This window comes from Staurois parvus, unplaced genomic scaffold (genome assembly GCF_062004578.1).
Source record: "Staurois parvus isolate SC_StPar_1 unplaced genomic scaffold, SC_StPar_1.0 ptg000464l, whole genome shotgun sequence".
In the NCBI taxonomy this organism is placed as follows: Eukaryota; Metazoa; Chordata; class Amphibia; order Anura; family Ranidae; genus Staurois; species Staurois parvus.
The window spans coordinates 3,293,299-3,317,365 of NW_028318260.1; the positions used below are offsets into that span (position 1 = coordinate 3,293,299).

General features: G+C 41.7%; 1 protein-coding gene across 1 annotated transcript in view; it reads left to right on the forward strand.

Annotated features, from left to right (window-relative positions):
* The window catches only part of LOC149452792 (lysosomal-associated transmembrane protein 5-like), a 61,336-nt gene extending 60,087 nt beyond the window's left edge, over positions 1–1,249 (forward strand). The window contains exon 8 of the mRNA XM_089688978.1: positions 839–1,249. Within this exon, the coding sequence (XP_089545104.1) occupies positions 839–913 (75 nt within the window). The 3' untranslated portion in view covers positions 914–1,249. The remainder of the gene's footprint in view (positions 1–838) is intronic.
* The last annotated feature ends 22,818 nt before the right edge of the window (positions 1,250–24,067 follow it).

The window sequence follows — 24,067 nt, forward strand, 5'->3', positions numbered from 1 at the left end:
TAGAAGAAAAGCTTTACAGTCTTGCCTGAACCCCCAAACATGTACCAGCAGTGCCAAGACTACAAGAAAGAGTGTGGCCTATGACCATCTGCCTACACCCAGTCTGCAAATGTGGTCATCAAGTGATAGACTGTTAGCAGGAGAACATCTATACTCCATCATTGTGGTGGGAGTTCTAACGGCCACTTCTGTGTGTTTAAAAGGTTTGCTTTCACTGAAGTTCTGCCTAAGGCTGGTTACATCGCTCTTACATTACCTTTGGATTACAAATAACCTTGTTTGAGGATGAGCATTTCAATGAATACACCATGGGTTAGATGGGGCCTTTTACACAGTAGTTAGGCTACACTGCTGTTGATATTATTATTAGCACTGTAACCTTCATTACCTTACATTGTCAGAGTATTTATTTCTTTTAGTGCTGATATTGCTTTGTTAACATTGTTCTCTTACACCCACCTAGAGCATTCTGGCCAGACCCCTTTACAAGCAGCTAGGGGGAATAAATAACATGTATTTGGTTGTACTTATAAATTGTTTCAGCATTAATACCTGGTTAATCCTGTCATTGCCTAGTCTCTCTTGCAGGGCTTGTTTTGGCCCTAATAAAACCCTTTGCATAATTGTTTGTGTATCGATGACTGTTGGGTCCAGTTCAGGGTGGGTGGCCACTGGAAAAAGCAGAACCCAAAAATATCCAGCAGCTCCTTAGGTGTTCAGAGCTGCTCATTCAAAAAATGCTTTAGTTACAACTTTTTTTATCAAAATATTTCACTTAGAAAGCTATCAATATACTGATTTCTTTATTTTTTACAAATGTCATTTCTTTGTGTTACAGGTAGCACTACCATCCTATGAGGAGGCTGTTAAAACAACATCAAAAGATTTGCCACCTCCATATTCCACTGTCTAAACCACAAGGCCATAAAATAAACCAGCTTCTGTCCACAGTAATGAGCCATTCTTTATGCTTCCAAGTGATGGAGACCAAAGGGAACTGTGCATTAGACAGTACATAGTTTCCAATGCAAAGCAACAAAGACCAAAAGAGAACTACAGTGCATAGAAGCTGTCTCGCTACACAAAGCAATGCAAGTAAACATGTTTTTATAATATCATTTTTGCAGACAGTACAGGATTACAGCAGAACAACTGAAAAAGAATTTTAGCTCTTCTTAATACTACGCAAAAGATCTATTGAAATGAGCTGTGCTTTTATATGCAATAAAATGCGCTCAGTAAAAACCTATGTGCACTTGTATAATTTTGTAAGTTAAGATTTATAGGGATGTTTCATTATAATCCTTTAAACATCAGAACACCAGTGATGGCATAGAGAGAAATACTTCTAAATTAAAGGAAACATTTGGGAAATCAAAAGTAACTTTTAGATTTGGCAATTAAAGTTTAATTTGCTTTAAAAAAACTATTCATAATAACACATAAGTCCTGAAACTAGCAGAGTAAAGTACACTATTGATTATAAACACTGTAAACCTATTACAGTCAATCTGTGACACTGACAATCGTAAAAGGCCAGAATGAAGCAAAAATATAACTGTAATATTTTAGAGACAAACAAACTCAGCACATGGGCTGAAAACACGAATAGAGAAGCAAATACATATTTTTCTATATTGATTACCTAAATACACAATAGAAATACAACTAACAAACAAGCATCCATAATGGTAAATTAAGTAAAAGTATAAATAACTGCAACAGAAATATATTTTTTAAGCTCTTTAAGCACCCTTAGGGTTGCCACCTCATCCCTTTATAACCGAACACATATTAATTACACAGGTTCTGAAGCTAATTTATTGCAGATAAGGCACTAAGTGAGTTTAATTACCACATTAATTAGCCACAGAACCTGTGTAATTAATATATGTTCGGTTTTAATGGGATGAGGTGGCAACCCTAGTTACCTGGCCATAAAACCTAGCAGAAAATACTCTCGTGGGTCCTGATCACAACAATAAACATGATAAGCAAAATATAAAAAGAAGTATTTTGCTGATGAATACTATATTAAAGCAGACCCCACCATTGCTGATGGGTGAACTAGCACAAGTTTGATTCATCAAAGGTTGCTGAATACAATAGAAGTCTATGGGGGAGGGCAATCCTTTATGAAAATTCTGCCCATTGTTAGGGTTAATGGGCAAAATACTGTCAAAAGAAAGGCATGAAAAGTGGAGTACTGCTATGTGGGGGACATGCACCCCTCCCCCCTCCCCAAAAAAATTAAATCCCATACAGTGGGAAAATGGACCTTTCATGCAGCTTCAAGGGCAACACATGTTTTAAATAAAATGCATGGTGGGTGCCTTAATGTGGACATTTATTTATTTCAGGTACTTATATAGCACTGTCAATTTACATAGTGCTTTTACATATATATAGTACATTCACATCAGTCCCTAACCCTAAATCTAAGGTCCCTAACTCACATTCCTACATACACATACTAGAGCCAATTTAGACAGGAGTCAATTAACCTACCAGCATGTCTTTAGAGTGTGGAAACCCACGCAGGCACAGGGAGAACATGAAAACTCCAGGCAGGTGGTGCCGTGGTTGGGATTTGAACCTAGTATTGCCAGGTGGAAGTTCTAACCATTTATCCACTGTGCTGCCCATGCTTGACATGGACAGTCTTAGTGACAACATACACATTAGAGCATTAAATTTGCTGTGGAATTGCTTTTTTTTTTCAATTAGCCTGGCTTACATATAACAGCAGTATCCCATTTAGATTCATTTCAGCATTAAAAAAAAAGGTTTTTTTAAGGTAATTTTAGCAGCAACACATTCTTTTTCACCAAACTGTCATTAAGACTTAAGAGAAAGCAGGTGATTTAGTAGTGTAAAATTGGCTTGTAAAGGGACATTTTTAATGAAGTAGAATTTGCTGAAATGTATTGAAACACAGAATACAGGCAGGTGTTTTACTACAAGAATTAAGAGATCATGGATGATACAGCCAGGGACATATTTGCCGCGAAGCAAACAAGGCATTTGCCTAGGGCAGCACTTTTCAGGGGTGCGGCACAGCGGCAGCGCCGCCCCCCCCCCCTTTCCCACAGAAGGGACACTTCTGTGGGAAAGGGACAGGGGCTGCTATGTCTTACCTGTGTCCGCGACTTGGTGCCCCACGTCGATGTGGTCCACAAGGCGCTGCTGGAGGGGGGGTGCAGAAGGTGTCTGTCTGGTGTCTTCATCTTCCTGGATCTTGATCGTGGTGTTGGCGGAATGACAAGCCGCCCCTCAAATCTGGCCACACCCCTGGGATCACTGGGCAGCCTATCCCTCCCACTGCAAGCTCTGCCTCCTCGCCAGTGATAGGCCACCAGATCTGTTGCTCAGAAAAGGCACACAGGCAGCCAATCACAGGCGAGGAGGCGGAGCTTGGAGAGGAGGATCTGAGCGGCAGCGTGAAGATTGAAGATCGAGTGAGGGAGAAGCTGGAGCCGGTGAAGAGGAGGAGAGGCTGGAGAAGGAAGACAGCTGATGGGTAAGTGTCTGCGCCTGAAGGAGGGAGCCCGGGCTGAAGCAGGGGTCAGCATAGTGATGTAATTATAATTGGTGTCAGTGGGAGTAATAGGGCCCCATCATTAGTGTCAGTGTGGGAGGAATAGTGCCCCCTCATTGGTGTCCCTGACATCAACGAGGGGGCACTTTTCCTGCCCACTGACACCAATGATGGGACACTATTCCTCCCACTGACACCAATGATGGGGCACTATTCCTCCTACTGACACTAATGATGGGGCACTATTCCTCCCACTGACACCAATGAGGGGGCACTTTTCCTCCCACTGAGACCAATGATGGGGCACTATTCCTCCCACTGACACCAATGATGGGACACTGTTCCTCCCACTGACACCAATGATGGAGCATGATTCTTCCCACTGACACTAATGATGGGGCACTATTCCTCCCACTGACACCAATGATGGGGCACTATTCCTCCCACTGACACCAATGATGGGGCGCTCTTCCCCCAATGATACCAATGATGGGGAACGATTCCTCACTCTGACACCAATGATGGGGCACGATTCCTCACACTGACACCAATGATGGGGCACGATTCCTCACACTGACACTAATGATGGAGTACTATTCCTCACACACTGACACTAATTATGGGGCACCATCATTGGTGTCAGTGGGAGGAATAATGCCCCATCATTAGTGTCAGTGGGAGGAATAGTGCCTCATCGTTGGTGTCAATGGAAGGAATAGCGCCCCATCATTGGTGTCAGTGGGAGGAATCGTGCCCCATCATTGGTGTCAGTGGGAGGAATAGCGCCCCATCATTGTCAGTAGGTGGAGCTCTAATAAGAATAGGTGGAGCCTAAAGAGGAAGGGGTGGGGTTTGCAGATGAAAGGGTGGGACAAATTTAGATGGGGGGGTGCCCGATTTTAGTCTTGCCTAGGGCAGCACAAAACCAGAATACACCACTGGATACAGCAGTGTAAGATTGGCAGCATCAGGGCTGTTGCAATTAGATATAACAGGCCTAACTGGTGCCTGCTTACCTTTAATGTGATTTTAGGGTATAAGGGGTGCAGTGAATGTGAATGATAAATTGTGAAGTGCTTTAGGTGCATACAGATTTTGCATTTAGTTTTTTTTTTTCATTCAAAAGATCAAAAGAGGTTGAGTGCACGTGCTTAGCGTCATATCCAGAGGTTGTCTTTGGGAAATAGACGTATGAGTGCTGCCAGCATTGCTGCAGAGGTTGAAGGGGTGGGGGGTCAGCCTGTCAGTGCTCAGACCATACGCCGCACACTGCATCAAATTGGTCTGCATGGCTGTCATCCCAGAAGGAAGCATCTTCTAAAGATGATGCACAAGAAAGCCCGCAAACAGTTTGCTAAAGACACGCAGACTAAGGACATGGATTACTGGAACCATGCCCTGTGGTCTGATGACACTAAGATCAACTGATTTGGTTCAGATGCTGTCAAACGTGTGTGGCGGCAACCAGGTGAGGAGTACAAAGACAACTGTGTCTTGCCTACAGTCAAGCATGGTGGTGTTAGTGTCATGGTTTGGGGCAGCATGAGTGCTGCTGGAACTGGGGAGCTACAGTTCATTGAGCCATGAATGCCAACATGTACTGTGACATACTGAAGCAGAGTATGATCCCCTCCCTCTGGAGACTGGGCCGCAGGGCAGTATTGCAACATGATAATGACCCCAAACACACCTCCATGATAACCACTGGCTTGCTAAAGAAGCTAAGGGTAAAGATGATGGATTGGCCAAGCATGTCTCCAGACCTAAACCCTATTGAGCATCTGTGGGGCATCCTCAAAGGTGAGAGGAGCGCAAGGTCTCTAAAATCCACCACCTCCATAATGCCGTCATGGAGGAGTGGAAGAGGACTCCAGTGGCAACCTGTGAAGCTCTGGCGAACTCCATGCCCAAGAGGGTTAAGGCAGTGCTGGAAAATATTGGTGGCCACACAAAAGATTGACCTTTTGGGCCCAATTTGAACATTTTCACTTAGGGGTGTACTCACTTTTGTTGCCAGCGGTTTAGACATTAATGGCTGTGTGTTATTTTGAGGGGACAGCAAATTTACACTGTTATACAAACTGTACACTCACTACTTTACATTGTAGCAAAGTGTCATTTCTTCAGTGTTGTCACATGAAAAGATATGATAAAATATTTACAAAAATGTGAGGGGTGTACTCACTTCTGTGAGATACTGTATATACAGTGGGGATCGAAAGTTTGGGCACCCCAGCTAAAAATTTGTATTAATGTGCATAAAGAAGCCAAGGAAAGATGAAAAAATCTCCAAAAGGCATCAAATTACAGATTAGACATTCTTATAATATGTCAACAAAAGTTAGATTTTATTTCCATCATTTACACTTTCAAAATAACCGAAAACAAAAAAATGGCGTCTGCAAAAGTTTGGGCACCCTGCAGAATTTATAGCATGCACTGCCCCCTTTGCCAAGCTGAGACCTGCCAGTGTCATGGATTGTTCTCAATCATCATCTGGGAAGACCAGATGATGTCAATCTCAAAGGTTTTAAATGCCCAGACTCATCTGACCTTGCCCCAACAATCAGCACCATGGGTTCTTCTAAGCAGTTGTCTAGAAAACTGAAACTGAAAATAGTTGACGCTCACAAAGCTGGAGAAGGCTATAAGAAGATAGCAAAGCATTTTCAGATGTCAATATCCTCTGTTCGGAATGTAATTAAGAAATGGCAGTCATCAGGAACAGTGGAAGTTAAAGCAAGATCTGGAAGACCAAGAAAAATATCAGACAGAACAGCTCGCAGGATTGTGAGAAAAACAATTCAAAACCCACGTTTGACTGCACGATCCTTCCAGAAAGATCTGGCAGACACTGGAGTTGTGGTACACTATTCCACTATAAAGAGATACTTGTACAAATATGGTCTTCATGGAAGAGTCATCAGAAGAAAACCTCTTCTACGTCCTCACCACAAAAATCATCGTTTGAACTTTGCAAATGAATATATAGACAAGCCTGATGCATTTTGGAAACAAGTTCTGTGGACCGATGAGGTTAAAATTTAACTTTTTGGCGGGAATGAGCAAAGGTACGTTTGGAGAAGAAGGGGCACAGAATTTAATGAAAAGAACCTCTGTCCAGCTGTTAAGCATGGGGTTGGATCAATCATGCTTTGGGGTTGTGTTGCAGCCAGTGGCACAGGGAACATCTCACGAGTAGAAGGAAAAATGGATTCAATAAAATTTCAGCAAATTTTGGACGGTAACTTGATGCCATCTGTGAAAAAGCTGAAGGTAAAGAGAGGATGGCTTCTACAAATGGATAATGATCCTAAACACACCTCGAAATCCATGGGGGATTACATCAAGAGGCGTAAACTGAAGGTTTTGCCAAAGCCTTCACAATCTCCTGACCTCAACATAATTGAAAATCTATGGATAGACCTTAAAAGAGCAGTGCGTGACAGACAGCCCAGAAATCTCAAAGAACTGGAAGACTTTTGTACGGAAGAATGGACAAAGATACCTCAAACAAGAATTGAAAGACTCTTGGCTGGCTACAAAAAGCGTTTACAAGCTGTGATACTTGCCAAAGGGGGCAGTACAAGATATTAACTCTGCAGGGTGCCCAAACTTTTGCAGACGCAATTGTTTTGTTTTCTGTTATTTTGAAAGTGTAAATGATGGAAATAAAATCTAACTTTTGTTGACATATTATAAGAATGTCTAATCTGTAATTTGATGCCTTTTGGAGATTTTTCCATCTTTCCTTGGCTTCTTTATGCACATTAATACAAATTTTTAGCTGGGGTGCCCAAACTTTCGATCCCCACTGTATATATATATTGTGGCAGTGCGGTGTCCTGCCACGGTCAAACTTAAGTCGAAAACCCTGGATTCTCAACCAGGCAGGTTGAGGGGCTCCAGAGAGTTAATGTATTGCAGAGGAAACTGACTTTTCGGTTTCCTCATTTATTCAGTAAGTTTGTTTTGGGATCTGGAGCCTGGAGATTTCGAAGAGATCTGGGAGGGATGAAATCTCCAATCCGGGGTCCATGTTTTGAGAACCCCCAGCACACTGATTGCACAGGTGTGTGCAGACCTTTTTGTAGAGGCCTAACCATAGTTCTGGGCTCCACCCCAGCAGTTAGGAGTCAGGCGGGCTCCACCCCGGCAGACAGGAGGTCTCTGCCGTGGAGTCAGGTGGGCTACACCTAGGAGAGGTGGAAGCCAAAAGCAACAAGGGGCTGCTACAGAATAGCTGTGTGCTAAAGGTTCGCTGGGTGCCAAAAGAACCTTTTGAGAAGAGTCTGCAGGAGGCAGACTTAAAACTGCTTGCAAGCCAGGAGGCTGAATACTATTAATTTGCTTGATGATGGATACCCCTGCGTGGGAAGAATTCTTGTTTATTTGAACTTTCTTGTAAATAAAATTGGGCAAAAAGGCCCTTAAACAGATGCGAGTTGCTGTGTGTTGAAGAAGAGCTCTACCACTTGAAGCGAGTTCCCACAATATATATATATATCATGTTGTGGTCTTACAAATTATATAGCAATAAGTATGACAGTTCTCACATGCTATACAATTCTTATCAGTGAGTTCTTCATTTTCAGCAACATCAACAATGAGATTTTGAGGAGGTCATGGATTCTTTAGGAGCTGCATTATTTTCTTTGAAAGTAAGAAGTTCAACCCTAACTTAAACTAAACAATATGAACTTCAGCCAACTATGCTACAGTTTGCAAAGCTTTGCAAAGTTTGTCACTTTCTTTGATCGCACTAAATCGTTCGGGGTCTAAATAGGACATATAACAGATCAGTGATCAATGACTATACAGAAAACCTGAAACTTAAAACATTCGAGGGGGTTAGAAATGGGTTCATCCTGTGACAATTCTACAGGCATTTTTTATTTTTGGAAAGCCTTTTCTGACGTAAATGATTTTCAGTCACAGCATGCTGCAGAAGAGTACTGCAAGCCTTTGTAACAAATGATTTCTAACAAATGATTAGTTTGAAAATGTTTTCCTGATCATTGTTATTTGGTGTATGGCAATTTCCGCCATTCACCATGCCTGTAAAATATCTAGTCCATTTGTTTGCAAGTACTGAAAACTGGACTAGTAATAGCAATAATTTGCATAAAAGGGAATGAGATAAGTAACGTTTCATATTGTGTCCAAGCATGAAGTAGATTTTTGGCTTTACTCACAGGTTTACTGTCAAATTTAGGCGATGCAGGAATATGTTCCAAGCTGTACAGTAGAACAGTATGAAAGTCATAATTACATATTAGGCAAGGTTGGAAACAGACACAGCTCCATCCAGTTCAATCTATGTATGTGTGTGTCTGTCCATTTAGGTTTTCAGTCCTGTATATACACATTTGTGTATATTGTGTTGATTGAGGAAGACATCTAAAAAATGTTTGAGTTTGTCAATACTTCCAGCTGATACCACCAGAAGGAAGTCCACAATTTAAAATTAAATCCCCTTTCCTCTAACCTATCTAAATTATTCCCACACATCCATGTCAGGGACCTATGATTAATCAAGTTATTGCCTTTACAGTCACCATTGATTGTAAGGAGTATGGTGAGCCATGGAGAGGCACGTAAGAGGAGACATGATCACTGACTATTAGGGCTGCTATGTCTTACCTGTGTCCACGACTCCGTGTCCCACGTCAATCCGGTCCACAAGGCGCTGCTGGAGGAGGGGTGCAGAGGGTGTCTGTCCAGTGTCTTCATCTTCCTGGACCTATGATTAATCAAGTTATTGCCTTTACAGTCGCCATTGATTGTAAGGTGTATGGTGAGCCGTGGAGAGGCACGTAAGAGGAGACATGATCACTGACTATTAGGAACCATTAATTTTCATGGAGAAAGGCATATGTTATTGCAAAAAAGTCAATATACCAGAGGGTCACCCCAATGGCAAAAATGAACAAGAAGAAAAGAGCAAAAAGTGGGGTGTTCAAGGATGACCAGCAGGCATTTATCCATACAAAGAGACTATATTAAAAAAACTTTTTGTTTTATGGTAACAATGTATTAAAACATATATCACAAATATTGACTGCAAAAATACCATAAGTATTAAAAATGCATATAGGATATGCTCTATTTAAATCCACGTGTTTCACAGTGGTATTTTTTCAGCACTTAATTTCAAATATGACAGATGCTTTACACATAAATCTTTAATCTATAAAACATAAAATAAGTGTCACAAGTTAGTCTGCAGTTACTTGTTTGTGTATTCTTACCTCCTTGCTGCAGTGCTTTTCCTGATTCCTTTCACATGTGTGGTTTGTCTGTGCTCACCTATGGGTGTCACCTTCTATTCTCTGGGTTTTATTTTCTTCTCTTCCATCACTTCCTGGCTCATCTCCTAGTTTGCTTGTCTATATAAGACATAGTCAGTCTAGCCCACTTTGCCTGAGCAACTTCTTAGTTCTCCGAGCTCCTGTTTGTTTCTACTTCTATATCCTGTATCTGATTACCTGTGTACCGACCCCGGCTTTGTTCACCGACTGTGCTTGATTTCTGCCCGTCCTCAACTCGGCTTGTCTATTGGATTTCCTGTTGTCTCCTTCCATTGTACTCTGCTCACACGAGCCATCTCCGCATCCTCAGCTGGGTGTACCTGGGGGTCGCGACCTGTTTCTAGCTTGCTGCAAGCCCATCCCCACCATCAGGGGCTCTGGTGAAGAAGCAGGCTGGGACTTAGGCTTCCTGGGGAACCCCGAGTTGGCGATCTACAAGGGGTCACTACCACAGGCACTGGACAATAAGATCATATCAAAACATTACATAGGTACATAAACAGTATGACAATATTATTAAAATATAGGTACAATATTATCAGCATCTTACATCCAATAATATAACAAAACACATATCCAGAAAAGGGGAAGGAGAAACAAAGGGAGAAAAGAGGGGGAAAACATACGTACAAAAACAGTACACTCAGAGGGAGAAATAGTTACATCTTCCCATGGTGTGGGGAGGTAAATAAGGAACATCTGATGGGGAGACCAAAGAGCAAAACTGGATTCAAACTGGAGTACCCCACAGTAGTAGACAAATTATAGCAAAGAAGCATACCATCAAAAACACAAGGCACATAGTAACCATATCCATACTAAGACATATGATAGTGTACTACTTATTCTTATAAGAGATGGATAACACCCCAAAATGGCTGAGCACCGCAAAAAATGGACAACAGATTTGCTTTTAGGATATTGCTTCCCCACCACACCATCTGAAAATCCCAAAAGTCCCAATGAGGATAAAAAGAACTACACTGTCCTTTTTTTGAACACCACCAGGTGGGGGAATCCAGAACAATAAAGAATGAAGAACTTCTCTATATTTAAAGTGGTTGTGAAGACTGAAGGTTTTTTACCTTCATGGATTTTATGCATGAAGGTAAAAAAACCTTCTCTGTTCAGAGTCCCCCCCAGTCCCCCCCAATACTCACCCAAGCCCCCTCTTGATACAGAGGTGTGCACTGGGGACTCCCTCTCCTCATTGGCTGAGACAGCAGCTGGAACCATTGCCTCCTGCTGCCATAAATCACAGCCAGTGAACCAATGAGAAGAGAGAGGGGGCCAAGACGTGTGTCACGAGCCGACTGACGGTAGCCTCTAGCAACCCACAGGCCGGAGTCCCTCAGGGCGCGGAGTCTAAGCCTCAGTCTGCTGGTTCACCAGAGCCCCTGATGGTGGGGATGGACTTGAAGCAGCCTGAGACCAGGTCGCGACCCCTGAGTAACTCCAGCTGTGGTAAAGGCAGCCGCCAGTGGCGTAAAGCAGGTAAGAGCCAGATGTGAAGAGGTATAACGTGGTCAGACAGGCTGGGTTGGTAACAGCGGAGCAGACAGTACAGAGCGGCAGGCAAAGAATAATCAGGTCACAGGCCGGGTTCAGCAACAGGAGGTCAGGCAATAGGATCAGACAGAGAATGGTCAGGACAAGCCAAGGGTCGGAGCAGGAGAGGACAACAGTATCAGGATCAGGCTGGGTCGGCAACAAGGCAGTCAGAAGTACAGGGCAATTAGGAACACAGGAACAAGACCATAAGTCAATTTGGAGATGCACAGGGCTGGTTTAAATAGGGCGTCCTGTGCTCTTATTGGTGACAGGCGCGTCCGCGATCACCTAAGTCCCAGTGCTCGCCGGCTAGTGCGTGTCGGCGATCTGCACATGCGTGCACCCACGAGCGGCCGAGATCCCTGACACCGTGGCTCCATGTGTGAATGGACACATGTAGCAGGGAACGGGAGTTTGTTTGCTCGGGTGCCCCCATAGCAAGCTGGCACCTGACAAGAGAGAAGAGGAGGATCACGGCTGCTCCATGCAAAACCATTGCACAGAGCAGGTAAGTTTGGCATGTTTGTTATTTTTAAAAAAATGCCTTTTGTATCACTTTAAACCAAAAAACACCACCAAATCTCAGCTTACCAATTCTACAAAAGAAAAACCAAAAAGAATATACAATAAAAGGAAATCAGCCCATGTTTGTATCAGAGCAATCCCACAAGAGAAAATATATATATATATATATATACAAACAATCTGTAAATTAACATACCAGTGTTTGCAAGCGCAGCCAACTAATGATGTAAATTCATCTACCAATAACGCCATAAAAATTGATGACTGATCAAGACTGCCCAGGGAAAAGAATAGCATGCTTGGCGTTTCTTAAAAATGGAAGAAACTAGGGATGGAATCAAATCACGTGATCAGAAGGTGCACCATCCCCTTTTGGCTTTGTAGAATGTTTGCAAGCACAGCCAATTACTAATGTTAATTTATCTCCCAATGATGCCATATCAATCCACATCATATAGTCCCTGGGCCTCCCGAGGACACTCTCCCATACTACCCCCCTATGATATCAACTCCAATAAGCAAATAACGAGGTGCCTGGGGGTCAGGGAGGTCCTCTCTCCATTGATAATGACCAACCGAGACTACCCAGGAAAAAGAATAGCACGCTTGGCATTTCCCATATATTAAAGACGCTAGGGATGGAATCAAATCATGCAAATATAAGGCGCACCATCCCCTTCCGGAGAACCAGAAGGGATGCAGAGCCACAGACACCACTCCACCCACTGTATCCAGCACTGGCCATCCTGGAAACAAGATGGTGGCTGCACCAGAAATGGCATGAGGTACAACATCTTGGTCCAGTATGCAGTCCCCACCAGGACACAAGCAAAGAGGAGCCAAGCCAGAAACCTGGGAGAAAAAACAAAATGAAAGAAAGCATCAACAGGGACACAGCTCAGGCCGATGCAAGTAAATGCCAATATGAACACCAGACCAGAACAACATGATGTAATAAAATGAAAACAAACTCACAAACAAAACAAAAACCACAAAATGAAACAGAAGTAGAAACAAAAAGACATAAAACAAAAACCAAACCAAAAAAAAAAGATGGGGGGGAGTATTTCCCACTTGATTAACCTCCTCTCCATTTTGGCATACAATCTAAACCTTCTTTATGACGCGTAATATTATCACATCACATGAGAAAAGAATACTGTTTGTCATTAGATATATTTCCATCAAAAAGGGGGCATAACTGATAGCATTGTTAAAGTTGTGGATATGTAGCATGTAGCATAAAAATCCATCTTCCCCTCAACTGTCAATAAAAATCACCTCCATGTACTTGAGGGTGTATTCTGGCAAGCACAAGGAACTGTGATGATTCCAACTTATATGCATGTTTTCTGCAAAATGCCTCCCATTGGGATTCTCTAAATTACTTCCCTTAACATCAGCCACATAATCCATCACGTTCTGCCAGAACATCCTCCGTATCTTGTCCACATAGAAAGGATCACAGTCACAGGTAAGTAAATAGACAATGCTTGTGGTTTTGCAATTCATGAAGTGCTTTGGTGTAGACCTAACTAATCCTAATGTTTTAGAACTGTTTGACACAAATATTTGCAAAAGTACAATGGCTCAGTCATTTGAGCAATTTCTGCAAATACGCAGATATTGCCCAACAGGTATGCCTCTAATTACATGTAATAATGCATTGCTGGCTGTAGGTTTTCTAAAGAGATCCATGGAAATTATTCCATCAGCATTGATTATAAAATCCAAAGAGAGCAAGGACTCGCTGTCCCAATTAAGGGTGAACTCAGAGGCGTAGCTTGAAGCTTGTGGCCCCTGATGCAAAAGTTGACCTGCCCCCCACTACCACCCTCCACTTCCAATTCCGAGTCTTGGGGCGGTGATCCTGCTCCCCTTCTTGTATTCAGGCTTGCATTTCAGAAAAAGGTGCTAAGCACCATGACGTCACCGTCCAGAGCCCTAGTCCACCCTAAATCTGAGCACCATATTTATTTATTTATTTCAGGTACTTATATAGCGCTGTCAATTTTACACAGCACTTTACATATATAGGTGACCTTATACACCAAATAAGGTATCATCAAGGGATGGAACGCTTGGATAGATCACTCCAAAATCTTCTCCTATCTCCTAGGTACTCGATTCCACAGGGCCATTTATAGGATAACATAACAAAACAAAAAAAAAAGATCCTTCACAGTGTAATCCAGTTTTAATAATTAGATAAATATAAAAACAAAATGCCCACTCACATGTAAAATACCAAATACCAGCCTTTTTCCCATATCATGGGTATGTATCCATGGTTCTGATGCTAAAAATACATACAGCTCCACTTGCTCCACAATCCCTCCAGAAATGGCGCCGACACGGGAAGTGACGTCACCGTGCCACCGGAAGTGATGACAGTGCGTACCGACGCGTTTTCGTCACAATCCATGTGACTTCCTCCACCAAAAATTGATGTGGCAGAGGTATATGGACAACTCATTAACCACTCTTACCCCGCAGGTACAGGTTGGTATAGAACAGGGCAAAAATCGTCCCCATTGATACTTCCTGCACCTGGAAGTAGTAGGAGCAGTCGAACATAAAAATATTAGGTGTCAGTATGAACACCAGCAGTTCATGCATTGTATCTAATATACTCTCCACTCCTCTCCTCCAAAGATCTTCCTACACACCTAACCTCTTCTCATATGTAATACGAGAGTAAAAAGATTCTATGTCAATTGAGGCTAAGATGATGTGTTGATATACATTTAAAACCCGTCCAAGATCATCGAGAGATGTATTGTGTCCTTTAAACAGTATGGCAAGCACGCCACATAAGGTCATAGATGATCATTGACCAGTTTGCTAGCAATTGAGGTGAGGCTATACAATACCAGACATAATGGGCCCGCCTGTCCATCAAATTCTTGGGCGTTTTAAGGATTGCATAAAATATAGGCACTAATGGATGTTTCACTTTCAGAAAATCATGGTGTCCTTAGTAATCACTTGCTATTCATACGCTCTATCAATTATCTAAAAAAAAAAAGATCCCTGAAAGAAAGTAGTTGTTGTGGGGGGATATTATGGTACCAAGCCGAATTAGTCGGAATCGTTTTCGCACATATGGGTATATTGCTGTTGTGTCAGTAATACAATATTATCCCACTTATCAGAAGGTTTTACTATAAGATCAGGGCGATCTTAATATCCTTTGTCAATAACTTAAGGAACAAATTTACCATAGCATTACTTTGGGTCAGAAATTTCTTACATTTATTCTTATATCCCACAAGCTGAGGCTCACCTGCGAGCCCAACTACTTCAGTCTGTGCCAGGTCAATATCATGCAGTAGAGCCTCAAACCCCACATCACCATTTCTTCTCTCAAGTTCAGTAAGAATGTTTAATGTCCTATAGTCTGTTCATGAGTAGTCTCACCAGTGTGATATCGTACCCTATAATGATATTTTTTTTCTGTCTGTATTTAAGGGCCTCCGAAGAGATAATTAAAGTTTAATTTGTGCCCAAACAAGCTAAGGTATTTGATGAGACCAAACTGAACCATATTCATTATAGGGCAAAAGTTCAGCCCTAGTTTCAGTCATTTTAACTCCTCTAAGGAGGAAAAAAGATGTAAGAATAATAATAATCTCAAAGTCCTTTGTGTTATGGAGTGGTCCATGTTTTCCCTCTTTGTCGTGTTTGTATGTGGACTTTGTCAATCCTTGTTCAAATCATTCTCTGATGTGTTTTTTGATGTTCAAGGGTCAACAGATCCCATTTGTACTTTTGTGTCAGTTCTCCATGTCTCTAGATCAGGGGGAAGTTCCAGAGAGCTGGTCTGCAGATCTTCTCAGCCCTGACCAAAATTTGACCCCTTCTTACTATTCCTCCAGGCTGCTACCCAGCCTCTAACTTTAAAAATATTCATCTAGCACCCCCTAGCTACCTAGGAAATTGCTACATAAGTATTAACTTGTGATGTTCACATGATGGAGTGGGACAGTGATCTCCTAAAAGCAATTTTATTGTCCATTTTTGGGGTGCTCAGTCCATTTTAAGGTGTGTTTAAATCTATTAGAGGAATAAGCAGTGCACTATCGTATGTTTTAGTATGGATATGGTTACTATGTGCCTTGTGCTTATGATGGTATGCTTCTGTCACATTTCAAATGAAGTCCTGAAGAAGCGGTATCACTGCAAAACAAGTTGACTTAAATAGTGACAGTAGCTACTTAACATATGCATTTTTAATATTTATGGTATGTTTTGTAGTCATTATTTTTGATAAAATTACATGTTTTATTACATTGGTACAATAAAACTTTGATGTTTTAATATAGTCATTTTGTAGTGACAAATACCAGCTGGACAACCCACTTTTTACTCTTCTTCTTGTTCATGATCACTGACTGTACAATCAACTTTAGATCTTCCTAAACTATGTAATATGAGGACTGAATCTATCCATCAATTTATATCCACACAGACAGGCTATAAAACTGCAAACATGTTAGTAGATCTAAAAGTAATTCTACATTGGGATTGTAACGTATGCGGTGAACATAACTAGGCTTAGTTTACTTACTTGTAAATTAAGTCCTCCAGTCCCCTTATTCATTTTGCTGCCCTTTATTGGACACTTTCTAATTCTAGGACATCCTTTCTATTGATTGGGTACCAAAACTCATCAGCATACTCAAGAAGAGGCCGAACCAACTTTTTCTAAAGAGTAATAGAATTGATTTTTTTATGCTATTACTAGGTATGCGGTCCACTAGGGCCCTCCCAATCTTTTTCCATCACTGATTCTCTCATTGTGACCCCTCATAATGAATATTTTGTCTGAACGTTCTTAGGAGCCAAATGCATAACTCTCTGCCCATCCCCCCATATGTATAGAGGACATCAGGTAATGTTGTGCTTAATTTCCCTGCTTCATTTTGCATTGTTAGCAAATGCAGAAAATTAACCAACCTCAATGTCATTTATAAACAGATTAAACAACACTGGCCAGAACCCTGGACCACTGGCTATCTTAGCTCATTTAGAAGCTGAATCATTTACCATTAACCTCTCTACCCATTGCCTCCACTCCAAACAAATTTATAAATTAAAAGCTCATGCTTTGCATGCAATTGTGTTTGCAAAATCTAGACATCTACTGCCCTGCCTTTACCTAGGTCAGTGTTTTTCAACCTTTTTTCAGTTAAAGCACCCTTTAAACTGCACAATCTTGGGCACCCTTTAAAATTCTGCACAATCTTGGAGGCACCCATTACAAAATGTAAAAAAAACTAAACAAATAGTTTTACAGAGTGTAGTAACAACTGCATGTGTGAGATACCCAACGTCAGAGGTGATTTATTTTTCCAAAGCAAATATCCTTTTGTACACTGGTACTGACAAGTATTCCATTGTTTCTCTCCTTCCTCAGTTTGTGTCCTTCACTCAGCTAGTGTGACCCCAGTGCTTATGGAGAGGGGCAAGGATGCTGTGCAGGTGCCCGATGTTCTTCTTATCAACTTATGACACCATTGGTTATTTCGCCAGCGCCTAGAAAGTTTTAATGGTGCACGATGAAAACCTGTGGTTTTGTGTTACTAAAAGGCAGGTTTGAGCCACCTCCTGGCTTGTACATTATACAATTTTTTGGCCAATTTTTAGGCATTTTGTTAAGGCACCCCTGAAGAAAGCTGAAGGCACCCCAGGGTGCCGGGGCACCCTGGTTGAAAAAGGTTGATCTAGGTTACTAGTTATACTATTTCTTTAATAGAAGGTTAAAAGGTTGGTCTGAGAAGAACAACCTATCATAAATCCATATTGATTGTTACTTATAATACAATTTTCGAATCCTTCAATAGAATCCCTAAAGCACTTTGATAACTACTGATGTCAGGCTGACTGGTATGTAATTCTGGTATGCATCTAGATTTTTAAATATTGGAGCCATATTTTTCACTACACCAATCAGCCGATACTATTCCAATCACTAAAGAGACTTTAATTATCAGAAAGAGTGTCTTGGGCTATCTCGAAGCTAGGTTCCATGAAGACTCGTGGATGTAAGCCATCAGGCCCTGGTGGCTTATATATTTAGCTTTTGTTGTCTGTTTCAGATCCCATTTTCTCATCTTTTCAGTATGTAGACTTGGATATAAAGGAAGGAGTGCTCGATATTCATAGAATTGCAATTTCTAAAGTATGGTTCATAGACATTTATTAAAAGAGAAGTTATCACGTACCTGGTGATGGAGGCCAATGGAGAGAGGGCTTCCCCTGCGGCTAAGTTCCAGACTCCCCTGAGAGTGGGACAGCAGGAGTCAGGCCCAAAGTTGCACAGGTCACCCGTAGGAGTGCTGGTTGTTGTTCCACTCAGGAGCACAGCTGGTGCACGGGGATAGGTCTGCAGACTGGAGGCGCCTGTGCGTAGTATGCAAGCCTTACGGGATTTGGATGTTTGCTGGTTAGTCAGTTCGAGCCAAGGTCAGGTACCGGGTGGGGAACAGAACAGAATTGGTCAAGTGGGATAGCCAAGGTCATACACAGAGGAGCGAGAGTATCCTTTAGCCAAGCTGAGGTCAGATCAGGGGTTCAGTAGAGCAGACAGGTCCAAGTACAAGCCGGGTCGGAATCAGGAAGTCACAATTCACAGGAAACAGGAACAAACCACGGGGAGCTAGAGATCATCCAGCAACCAGAGGAAGTGATGAGTCTCCTTATAAAGGCTGTCTGGCACCAGACTGAGGCTGATGTGTCCTTCTGCGGCCATTTAGAGTATTGGCAGAAACGCCAGAACTTCTGCTGTGGACAGGACCCTGACAGAAGTTTGGGAAGCTTAAAAAAAATCACACTTGCCTAGATGCCTGCAGCACCAATTGCAGCTGCAGCTGTCCTCCACTGCTTCTGAGACCAAGAACTGAGTGATCAAACACTGCTAATCGCTCAGCTCTTGATCCTTAGCCTCACCAAAGCATCAAAGTGAAGTGCATGCCGGAAATAACTGCACTCCTGTGATTAACAGGAAAAGTATAGCCAAAAAATCTTTGGCCATACTTATCTTTTAAAAAGAAGCAACATGTACATTAAGCCAATGCATTTCGGGGGAAAAGACTCCCCCATCTTCAGGGCTGTTGTTGCATACTATTGGATGGGAACAATTCCCATGAATGGTTATGTTAGATACAAGATTTCCGAAACAAGGAGGGCAGGTTGCTGGTTTTAGTTGCAGAGGCAATAGATTGCTGCCTCTGTACAAAGCAACAGTCCTGAAGAAGGAGGAGTCATTTCTCCTGAAATGGGTTGGCTTGATCTACATGCTGCTACTTTTAAATAAACGTCTATGAACCATACTTTAGAGGTTGCAATTCTCTGGACATGAGGCACTCCTTTTTTTCCAGGTTATTCCATACCTTGTAACTCTTAAACTGCCTAAGCAGTTGTATTTTTTGAAGGCCACTTTTTTTTGCTTTAATTTGCTTTTTAAGACTAGCATTGAGCAACATAGATTTAACTTTTGTTCTCTTGTGTGTGTTACTCAATTGAATGCAATGGGGAATGCCATAATTTAAAACACCCTTAAAGCACTTCCTCTTGTCCTTTGTTTTCTTTGTTAATACTATTTGGTCCATTTAGTATCACCTAGTAAAACTCACAGTTTGTGGAAGTTTGCTCTTTTAAAATTAGCAGTTTAAGGGTACACACATATCTCTCCTTTTAATTCATGTCAAAAGTCACTACACTTTGGTCGCTATTGCTTAAGTTTTCCCTGATTTGCACATCAGAAATGAGCTCTGTTTTATTAGAAATCACCATATTTAGCAAAGCATTTTTCTAGTTGGGCCTTCTACCATTTCTCCCATAAAATTATCCTTCAGTGTGTTCAGGAACTGATTCAACCATAGTTGGGAGTGCAGTACCATTTTTCCACCCTATAATAAAACACATTATCAAGTTTCCCATAATCAGTTTACTTTTTCTAGAACTCCTAAGCAGCTCCATCCATAACAACTCTGCTCCATCACCACACTCATTGCTGATAAACTCTCTCACACTCACTTTAAGACTGTTCTTAATGTATAGGCATACCCCTCCACCTCTTCTATCAACTCTGTTCCTCCTAAAGAGAGTGTAACCTTAGATATTTGCAGTCTAGTTCTGTGATTAGTCCATCCAGGTTTCTTATATTCTCACTAAAGTCAAAATCCCCCTTGAGTAGTAAAGGTTCCACCTCATCCATTTTATTTGCTAGGTTTTGGCATTTGTGTACATTTTAATTTTGTTTTAGCACCTACCTTTAAAGTGATTGTAAAGGCTCAAGGTTTTTCACCTTCATGCATTCTATGCATGAAGGTAAAAAAATGTTCTTTATGTAGCAGCCCTCCTAGCCCCTTCTAACACTTACCTGAGCCTCATCCCGATCCAGCAATGTCCACAAGAGCCTCAGTTCTCCAATGACTTTCACTCCTGATTGGCTGAGGCAGCAACGGGAGCCACTGTCAATCACAGCCAGTGAGCCAATCAGGAGAGGGAGGGGTATGACTGAGCTGCGGCTCTGTGTGTTAATGGGGTCTCAGGAGTGTTCCTGCTCAGGTACCCCCATAGCAAGATGCTAGCTGTGGGGGCCCCAAAAGGAGGGAGGGGCCAAGAGTGTCAGCAGGGGACCCGAGAAGAGGAGGATCCAGGCTGCTTTGTGCAAAACCTCTGCACAAAGCAGGTATGACATGTTTGTTATTTAAGAAAAAAAAAATACATTTGTGTTAATACTATATGTACCAGGACAGCTGGGTCCTCCCCAATGCCACCCAACAATCTACTAACTCAGGTTGAACACAGGTTCAACACATTGTGGATTGTGTTGCTGTTAGGGTATCACAGCCTTTATGACAAACTACCCCATCCATCTTCTAATAACTGAGTCCCCTACCACAAATATCTGTCTATCTTTACCTGTAAACCTGCCTCTTTTTTGAAAAAAGGCATTCTACTAACAGCTAGAGGAGAAATTTTGCTCCAGCATTGCTACTCCTGTGCTGATATCCCCACCCTAACAAATGAGCATATTTATTGTGATGTATCAGCTCTGGACTAACTTCTCTAACACATTTCCCCCTGCCCCATTATCTAACTGTGCTCTAGCTACCCCACTTCAGGATCCTGCACCTCCATTTATCCACCCTCCTCTATGTTGCCACCTGCCAACTCCTGATTGGTAAGATCCAAACTCCTTTCAATGTTAATAATGCTCTGCAGGGTTGTGAGCTGATTTATTAGACCAGAATCTGGACTTACAAACAAACAACTAGCTCACATGTTACACAACAGTATTTACCCTCGAACACTTGCAGAATTCCTACAGTATCACAGTGTCCCCACAGTGTCACAGTTCTCACTTAAGCACTCCACTTCAGGTCTCCATTACACTTACTGTCAGGTTCCTTCCTTGCTAGCCATTTCTGCACCTTGCTCTCTCTCTCACTCCATTGCCACAGGCTCCTCACAGAGACTCTCTGGTCACAATTGCCAACCAATCTCTGCTGTGGAGATTCATTAAGTCCATACTCAACTTCCTCTACAGTCCTTCCTATTCCACTTCTTCCTTCTCCTGAATTTCAGCTGTACTCATTACTTGCTGCTTCCTCTTCCATACCATGTTATTAGTCTACTGTGAAACTGTGGATTGTACACAGTGTTCTTGGCCTGTTCCACCATCTAGTGTCAACAAAATTAAAGAGCTTTTCATGGCCATGACCCAGACAGCGTACCTGTTCAGTCTTAGGAGTACAGAGAAGGATTTCAAAAGTGTGGCACACTATGTGACATCAATAATCTCCATATTAAGAATGTGATTATAGCACCAGCTGTTTACAGAATTGTACCATACCCTCTTTCTGTACAGTACCTTCACTTATCCCTCTTTGATATATTGCCAAATTATGTTGCATTGCTCTTTCACAGAAACATTCTGTGTGCTGTCCATTTCCACACTGAGCTAAACAGCTTCTCTAACTTTCTGGCTTTTAGTTCACCATGCTGCCCACAATGGAGATCAAGTGATTAACTGAAATTTTGCTTAACAATGTTATAAGACCACTTCTGACACTACTTTTGGGGTCCTATGCCTTTTTGCTAATCCGGACACTTCTTCTACTGTACTTGCTTATGGAGATTTTTATCATATTTGTTAAAAAGCTAAGAGAAGCTCAAAAAAATCACTGTGGTTTTGATCAGGGTCACATATGGTATGAGCATATTCAACCTTCCCTCTGTAAGCAAGACCTAGTTTGTCAATGCACAAAATGATATTAGTTAGCCTCTTCACAATCTCACACTTTTGTTGTACTTTTGCCTCTTGTTTATTTCTTACTTTTGTACGTGTAGACCCCCCTCATGATCCCGGATTTGTGTGTATGCATGTACATTTAACTTTCCAACCATTAATTAAAGGAATTCCCCTGCTAGTCTTGGAAGCAATACAAAAAAACATTTTTCTATTGTGCAAGGATAAGGCACTGGACAAAAGTAGACTTTATATCCTTTGGATAGGTATCACATTTTATGCAACTGGTGGTAGCTGGATAAGTTTTATTTCATAAAGTATAATGTAGTAATTGTATTAGGCCAAGGTACCACAAATGGCTTACAACTAGTGGTGCACTGAAATGAAAATTCTGGTGCCGAAACCGATGCTGAAAATTCAGAATGCATGTGGCCGAAAACCGAACAGTAATTGAAATGTCTGCGTATGTGGGGGTGGGGAGGCTCCAATAATTTTTGGATTTTTTTCTACTTTCATGTATATATATATATTTTTTTTTTCTCAACTTATGATTTTATTGCTATCACATAGGGAACCAATAGTCCCCTATGTGATAGCATATGAATGACAGGTCCTCTTTGTAGGGGGCAGGGGGTGGAGAGCAGTGTGTGCAAGGAGGGAACAGTTAATTAAATATCAACCACCTCCTACTCTACTATAGTTGCCCTATAACACAAACAACACCTTCCCCTGAAGGTGTACCAAACTATATGTGACAGTGTTATTAACAAATATTCCAAAACAAATTGCAATTTTATAGACACCCACTTATTATAAAATAAATCCATTACCAATATAAAGTCCACTCTGGTTTATATGAAAATACGCAAAATGTCCCATCAAATAACTCCAACGGTGTTCAAAATTAGTCCACCTCAAAAAAAGGAAAACTTATATAGTGCATTAACCTTTATCAAATAGACTTTATCAATACTTCCTCCAGTGAAAAATAAGTGAAAAATTAGTGAAAAAAACGTGAACCACACGTGATCAGTGAAAAACCACTTCAATGTGCATAACACTATTTCAGTGCCACATCACAAAAACTCCAATATAAAAGGGTGTATCCACTTCTAAATGCAGTGAGGATACCCTTACCAACTTCCTAATATAATGGGCTTTGTAGTCATCCAAGGAACACACAGACCGATCCACTCAGGAACCTCTGCTGTATCACGCAGCCACCCCACTCTCTGGATTCCTTAGACGCTTTACTCCCAGTGTCACCAAAAAAACACAGGACATAGTGTGATACCGCCAAACAATATGTAACATACACTTTATTAAAAAACTGCTCACATTGCCAAAGCTTTATAACCGCATTAGAGGGAATACAGAAGAAATAGGAATCTCACGGTCATCCAGGGAGACGCGTCCCGTTGCTCCTGCTCGATCTCTCCCTTATTACAAATGGCCGCCAGGTAACTTCCGGTTTCCGGGAAAAACGTCTCGACGTCACTCCACCTTGACGCGTTTCGTCATCGACTTAGTCATAAGCCTTATGCTTTTTTATTTCTTCACTATAGTTCAGATAATGAGCTTTCACTTTCCCTGGAGCTAAAAGAAACTCTGTTTCTTTTAACTCAGGAAAGAAACTAAAAAGAAACGTTGTTTATTTTAGCTCGGGAAAAAAACTAAAAAGAAACTTTGTTTCTTTTAGCTCGGGGAGAGTGACAGCTCATTCTCTGAGCTATAGTGAAGAAAAAAAAAGTTTGCAATTACATTTAAAAACCGGCACAAACATATAGTGACATCCAGTCACTGTGTACACTGCTTCTCTCCTGCCTTTCTCCGATGCACCCCCCCCCCCCTCACATCTGCAGCACACACAGTCCCCTGTAT